This window comes from Panicum virgatum, chromosome 9N, assembly GCF_016808335.1.
Source record: "Panicum virgatum strain AP13 chromosome 9N, P.virgatum_v5, whole genome shotgun sequence".
In the NCBI taxonomy this organism is placed as follows: domain Eukaryota; kingdom Viridiplantae; phylum Streptophyta; class Magnoliopsida; order Poales; family Poaceae; genus Panicum; species Panicum virgatum.
Genome location: NC_053153.1, coordinates 45,976,165 through 45,983,530, shown reverse-complemented (window position 1 = coordinate 45,983,530; position 7,366 = coordinate 45,976,165). Strand labels below are relative to the sequence as shown.

The 7,366-nt window shown below is 44.2% G+C and overlaps 1 protein-coding gene across 1 annotated transcript in view; it reads right to left on the bottom strand.

Annotated features, from left to right (window-relative positions):
- Positions 1-2,335: 2,335 nt before the first annotated feature.
- The window catches only part of LOC120691001 (putative disease resistance protein RGA4), a 51,425-nt gene continuing 46,394 nt past the window's right edge, over positions 2,336-7,366 (bottom strand). The window contains exons 2-3 of the mRNA XM_039973950.1: positions 3,392-6,048; positions 2,336-2,939 (exon numbers count right to left, since the gene is read on the bottom strand). Coding sequence (XP_039829884.1) covers positions 2,854-2,939; positions 3,392-6,048 — 2,743 coding nt within the window. The 3' untranslated portion in view covers positions 2,336-2,853. The remainder of the gene's footprint in view (positions 2,940-3,391; positions 6,049-7,366) is intronic.

Sequence of the window (7,366 nt, the reverse complement as noted above, 5' to 3'; positions counted from 1 at the left end):
GCAGGTCCAACCTTGCATGATCAACCCAAGTTCGAGTGGCCACTTCGGGGGCCCATTGGAGGGACAATGAGGTCTTCCGGTCTTAGTTTCACTTTTGGCTTGTCTCCCAAGTGTTTAGGGGTCCATTGGTGAGTCCCCAAGGCCATGATACTGAGTGGAAAGTGTTTTGGGAGAGGTGCCAGGCCGGCCGGCCTTGTCTAGGCCAGCCAGCTCTACTACGTCTGTGCTTTCTCATCCCCTCTTTTGTTTTGTATCATGTAGGATGAAGGTGCAAGAATGCTGAAGAAAGGGGTACTATAACATTAGCTTCAAAGAAATGGATGCTATAAACAAGAATAGTATAATCAAATGGACAAATTGTATAGAGAATAATATATTCAGGGCCTTGGATAAGCAATATACTTGTACATTCATTATGTTGCTGTACAACTTCATTGTGTCCTTCAACTCTATTTTCATCTCTTTAATTTGATAATAAGTATATCCAATATTTCATCTGTATAAGTGTATCAACAGTTTTCACTAGGTCCTCCTCTGTACCAAGATTGATCGAGCCTAAGTTGTGGTGGTCGACTATTTGAGGAAATAAGTAACAAAATATCAAAACCTCATATACATCCTCCAAATGGCATGGGCTCACTTCCTCAAAAAGCACAGAGGAGTCACAGACAAGCTAAGTGATCTTTATATCAAAACTGACTTTCTGATATGAATATAATTCAGGCATCTAGTGTCATTTCTTTAAACACTATGAATAATATTTCATCATCTATATAAATTGTTTGGGATAGAAGCAAGGAAACAAGTTATGCGGTTACTACGTATGTCAGTTCATCTATCACTTTATTGGTGCAAAGAGAACGACGCGGAAAGAATTCGATGTATGTAAAAAATTAATAGCAATTTCTTGAGTTTTATTTTATACATGTATTGATTTAAAATAATTATGTTTGCACATGACAAATTTAGCGAATGAAAGAAGACATCATTGAACCAGAAAGAGTTGGGGAAATTCAAGAAGTACTATGTGGATTTGTGCTTGATGAGGTCATAAATCCTAATGGATAATTTTTTTGCGGAACATAGGGTAAGCGTGGGTCAACTTGATTCAAACAGGGACGGTGATGAAGACTAGTAAAATTTGAAGTACTTGTTAGGAAACAACTTATGTGGCCACTTGTAGTATTCGATCCCAAGTATGCATTATTATTTGAAGTACTTGTAATAGCTGATATGTGTATATATATATATATATATATATGTAGTCTTTGCTATGCTAGATATGAATATAGATAGGAATGCTAGTATACGCAAACAGATATGAATTTGAATTAAAACTAAAAAGGAAAATTAAAGAAACGTATGCAAATTAAAAAAAGAACTTAGTACCGGTTGGTAACACCAACGGTTACTAAATTGCTGCCCCAATAGCTATGCGCGGCGACCAGTTTAATATTGGTTGGAGTTACCAACCGGTATTAAGTATGCACTTTAGTACCGGGCATACCGACCGATACTAAATGCAAGCGCATTTAGTACCGACTAGTCGGTCGGTACTGAGTGCAAAATTTGGTACTAACCGGAGGTTTCTGCCCGGTACTAATGCTCGGTTCTCTAGCTATGTATGCAGTTGCGAGCAACTACCATCATGACAAAGATGGAATTAAGATTTCCGTGAGTCCGTCGTGGCTGAACATATGTGTTCTTCACAGCCAATGATCCGTGCGTTTTAGTTAGTCGCTTGAAAGATTTTATTTTTGTTACAGTGCGACCCAAGGATTCAAATCTCGACAGGAAAAGATCTGCAAATATTTCTAGAAAACAAATCCAAGATTTAAATTAGATTTCAGCATATATTTCATTATTCTCCGTAGAATAGAAGTGACATGCTTCTTCCATGACAAATGGCTATGATAACTGTCAATTTCCTCTGAAGATCATGGTGCTGTTCAGCTCTTGGTTGTACCGTAAGAACCCACAATCCACCTGCCCGGCTCAAGTATTTTTCCGTCTGTTCCAGACAGGCAAAAAGTACTAGAACATTTTGCGTCATTGTCAGTCTATGACTAACTCTATCTTCGAAAAATGATGTAGGATGACGACCGAGAACAAAGCAATTCATTGTTGAGCTTTCTTCTACAATCTAGACAGCACACGGTACATTGCAGGAAATTGTTCAGTAGCATTGAGGAATAGAAATGCTGGAAAACGGGCACATCGCAGACTCGCAGTTCACATAACAACTACTGTATCACGACTATATATGCATACGCTGGCTCATCTTGGCAAATTCAACGATATGGGTACATATGAGGAAAAAAAATATAAACACACATATGAGTACATAAAAAGAGGTCCGTTTACAAATGAATTACCAGGTGGCCCAAATGTAATTTTACCAATCCATGAAAAATGTGCAAGTGCACAAGTGAAGGCGTGGATTTGTAGCAGGAAGATTATGCCGCTGGTCGTACAACGCGAGGGAGGAGTCGTCTGTTCGCCTGGGAGAACTCGCCCGCGCCGTAGACGAACAAAGCGACGACCTGACTCTCTTTCTTCAGTTAATGAGGGCCACGTAGGCACTTTTTGCTGATGTGTACACATAAAGACAGCTGCTGTCTCACCGTTGTACATGCCCTATTGCCCTAACAGTCTCTGAGCCATAGCCCAAGTACAGCAGAAAGATTATTCATGCCACAGCAAAAAGGAGCACACTGAAATATTAAACTAATAGTCTCTGAGCGACGTAACAAACTCTTGGAGCTGTGAACACCGGAGTACTCGCAGGCAGGTCTCGGAGCGGCATGCATCGGCCAAATTCTGCAATCAGGAGGACCATAACCAGTTCTCCATTCAGGGGTTACGGTGACGCTGGATTGCCCAATCTTGGCACCGAGGGATAGCATATTTCCAGGATTTTGGTTCCCTCAGTTTAGCCCCTGGTGATGGAAAATGGTGTAAGAGTTTATCTTTGCAAATTTAAGTGCATCCGTGATAAAAGCAGACAACAGCACAGTCTTACAATATTGGGTTACATGAACCAAAATGGATCGTGCATATAATGGAACAGTGAAAATACTTGCTTGATATTGACTGTCAGTAAACATGTCAAGCGCATTGAAGAATAGAGGTGCTGCAAAACGCGGACACATCGCAATTCAGGTCACAAGATCGAACTCAATCACGGATGTACGTACAGGCGTACAGCACCACGCTCGTACGTAAATAAACTTAGAACGTAACAAAAAGAACATAAACGCGCATAAAAAAGATGACTGTTGACAAATGAATAACCAGGTCCCCCCAAAAGATTTGTATGTAAAAAAAATATGGAAGTGAACAAGTGAATGCGTGTATTGCTGGAGAAGAAGAAAATGAAATTGAATGATACCTTCATGCGGATCGCTTGAATGAGCGTGTGATAAGTGTCTGACTTCTAGCCTGTCAAGCCGCTGTTGGTCGAGTTTGTAAAGTGGCTTCATATCTATGGCTGGGCAGTATTTGACCGTGGCTTTCCGAAGAGCTGAGTAGCTTCCATGACCACCACCAGGTAAGGATGCAAGGCGTTTGCACCTCTCAATACTGAGACATTCCAGTGATGGGAGGTCTCCCAAGGAATCCAGAGACCGCAGCTTACTGCAGCCATGAATGGCTAAACTCTCGAGTGCACCCAGCTGCCCTGACACGGAACAGAGCTCGTGACATTCAAAAATAATTAACGACTTGAGGGACGGCGGGAGGTTTTGAAGTGCTGCAAAGTCACCACAAAAAGATATTTTTAGAAACTCTAGGTTCGGTGGAGGATGATTTGCTTGTGCTGACGATTGCTCTACCACACTGGATGATGATGCGTAGCCGTCGCACGGTGTGCCAAACTGATCCTCCTTCCCCCATATGCGCTCAAGCTTATTGCAATTAATAATATAAATACTTCTGAGGGATGGGGGAAGGCTGAACAGCTCTACCAAGCTGCCACAGTTATGGATCAATATTATGCTTAGATGTGGCAGGACCTGATCCGCCGTTGGCCTTGGTTCACCATTCACCTGTGCGGGCCCTATTAGCTTATTACACGACTTAATCTCCAAGTTCTTCAGGGATACCAAGCTATGGAACACTTCCTCCGGCCAGTACATGAGTCCACTGCAATTTTTTATTTCCAAATTAACAAGTTTTCCAAAAGATTTCCAAAACCCGATCGTTGGCTGGGATGGACTTGAGAGGAACAAAAAATTGCAGCCACCTAAGCTCAGTTCTGTCAAAGGTGATTCATGATTCTCAGGATCTAGCTCAAGTGTTGCTTCTTTATCTCCAACAGACAGTTCTAGCTTGGACAATAAACACGTGTATGTAGCTTTAACTATTGCTAATAAGGATAGCTGTGCCTTGCCTTCATTAACATTTATAACCTTGAGCTTTGGCGCGTCAGGTAGACTCGTCAATTTTGGACAGTTCTCAATACTAATTTCCTCAACTATTGGAAAGGTTACTTCATCATTGCCCTCGCCTGACACCCATCTCTCCATGCTCTCTAAATCATGTAACGTGAGTTCCTTCAATGCAGGAAATATCATCAATGTCACATCGCTACATAGGCTCCGCAACTTGTCCAGCTTTTCCAAATAAAGAACTTGAAGGGCTTTCAGATGACAGAACTGAGGAAATACTTCACACTCTGAACAGTCAATTAGATGGAGCTCCGTCAAGTGCTTCAACAGACTAAGATCTATCATCCATGATGGTAAACTGCTACCTTTGTATGAATCTACCCTTAGCATGTGCAACCCACCATGAGGTTTCAGACCGTCTAGCACCTTCATATGACAATCTTGTACCTCATTGGCATCACTGTTCCACTTGAGAGATAAGTGTGTGAGTTTGTGTTTGTTTCCAAGGCTAGCAGCTTTTGCTTGTGATTCATCTACATTTTGTAGGCCGTCTAACACTAACTGTCCACCAATATTTAAATTCTGCAATTCTGCAACAGTACTGCAATTGAAACTAGTCCCGACCACAAAATATGTTAGGGTCTGCAGTGATGCCACCTGTCCAATATCTGGGGGCATGTGCGTGAGTGATGTGCATCCATGTGTATAGAGGTGTCGGAGACATGTCATGTACTTCATTTGCTTTGGTAGTTGACGAAGCCCCCGGCAAAAAGAAACGTCCAATGTCTGTAAATTATACAGCATGCTAATTTCTCCAGGAAGTTCTGTGATCACATTATTACCCGAGAGATTAAGATACCTCAGGTGTTGAGATTGTAGGTGCCTTGATTTGACTTGATGCCTTGTATTTAGTGGGAGGTGCAGTGCTCGTACGGAATTGTACTCCGATAGATGTGATAAAAAGTCAACATCAGTACAAAACAGTGTCTGGAGTGTTGAAGGCTGTTTCTTCATAAAACCATCCAACTGTGTTCCAACACGGCATGACAAGAAGTGACGAGTTGGATCTGATATAGACTTCTTGTCATTGATTTTATCGGTTACGGTCAGACAATCATTCCCCATAACAGAAAGAGCAATGTCGTGCATGAGATCATGTATCTTGCATGTGGTTGTGTTACAAAGCATGCCATCCTTTTTTTCATAATTTAATGGTGGGCTTTGTTTCACCTCTTGAAAGAAAGATCTCCATGTAACCTGCCTAAAAATTTCTTCTCCTGCTGTTTCAGGATGGTCTTCCTCCTCTAGTGGTACGAAGTCAAGTGCCATCCATAAATGGATCAAATGTTCAACATCAATCTCATAGTCTTTGGGAAATATAGCACAGAAGGCAAAGCACTGCTTCATATGTGACGGCAGATCATCATAGCTGAGTTTGAGAACAGGCAAAATTCCAGTCCTGTCATTACAAATGTTACTTTTGGCTAGTATATCCATCCATTCATGCACAGTAGTTCTGGTACTCAACATAGAACCAAAGGCTTTGGCAGCCAAAGAACCAGCACATCTGTGCACAATCTTGGCAACAATGCCATCCAGCTCGTCACTGCTTGGCGTCTGCAAACTGAATGCTCGACTCTGGATTATTTCCTTCATATACTTCTTGTTGGGGACATCACCTTCGGGCCGGTCGCCGAAGGCACGCGAAGACAAGACGTCAGGAGCAATGAAGCCGATGTCAAGAGCAAGCGCGGAGATGGCCCGTCACGTGGGTCCTCGGGTCGGAAGACGAAGACAGGCGAAGACCAGGCGACACAAGCGTCCTGACGAGGAGTGGTCAGTGGGCCCCCACTGTCTTCGTCGATCAGGTCGAAGAGGGCCGCCTGGAGTTGTGGGCCCTTCTGAGCTGTACCGCACGTAGGCTAGGATTTGGAAATCATGTGTACATCCGGGAATATTCCGGGAATATGACCGTTGTAAAGGTGAAAAAGAGTAATTGTACATTGGAGGCATAACGCCACCTATAAATACCCCCTGTAATGTTCATTGATGGGACACATTGAATAGAGAGAGAGAACATTTACTGCCTGAATTGTGTGCTTGTCCCTTACTGTTGTAGTGTCCGTCCGTTCCGAAGACGCTCTCCACCAACAGTTTGGCGCCCACCCGTCGGTTCGATACACCACATGGCGGCGACGAAGAAGAGAGGAACCACCGGAGCCACTTCGGAGGACACGACGACGACGACAACAACAACACCCTCGCAGGGCGAAGTGGCAGCAACACAGATGAACGGGACTACCAGCGACGGCGTCTCCGTCGACGCCCTTGCAGATGGCCAACTTGAAGTCAACCTTCTGGACCTCGGCGTCTCAGCCGAAGACATTGCGGCGATGCGTCCCATCGACGCTCGCATCGAAGAGGCGCAAAGGGCTCAGCAGCAGGCCTTGGAAAGCAGAACCTTCGGAGCCACAGATGACGACAAGAGCGAAGGGGAAGCAGACCATGCTCACCAAAGCAGAGCGTCAAGAGCAGTACAACAAGTTGAGGGAGGAGGAGCTTCGCTGCAAGGCGATGCAAGAGAAGCTCCGCGCCCAGCAGCTGCAGCTCGAGAAATTGCAAGCACCATTACCACCACCACCGCAGAAGGAGATGATCGGGGTCAACCCGCGACAACAAGAACCACTAAGGTTCCGCCCGAAGTTCGTGCCAGTCGAGGAGATCTCTGACCATTCTGAGTCAGATGGCGAAGAGCCTTACCGAAGAAGGCACCAAAAAATATCACCACTGTCCGAAGAGCTGGAGGAAGTGCAGTGGCCTCATCGCCTCAACCCAGCAATATTGCCACAGTTCGATGGGGAATCAGACCCCGAAGAGTTCCTCCTAAAATACGAAGCCACCATAGAAGCATCGGGAGGAGGCACCGCGTGTAAAGAGAAAAGCTCGTCCTCGCATTGAAGGGCTTGGCGCAGCGTTGG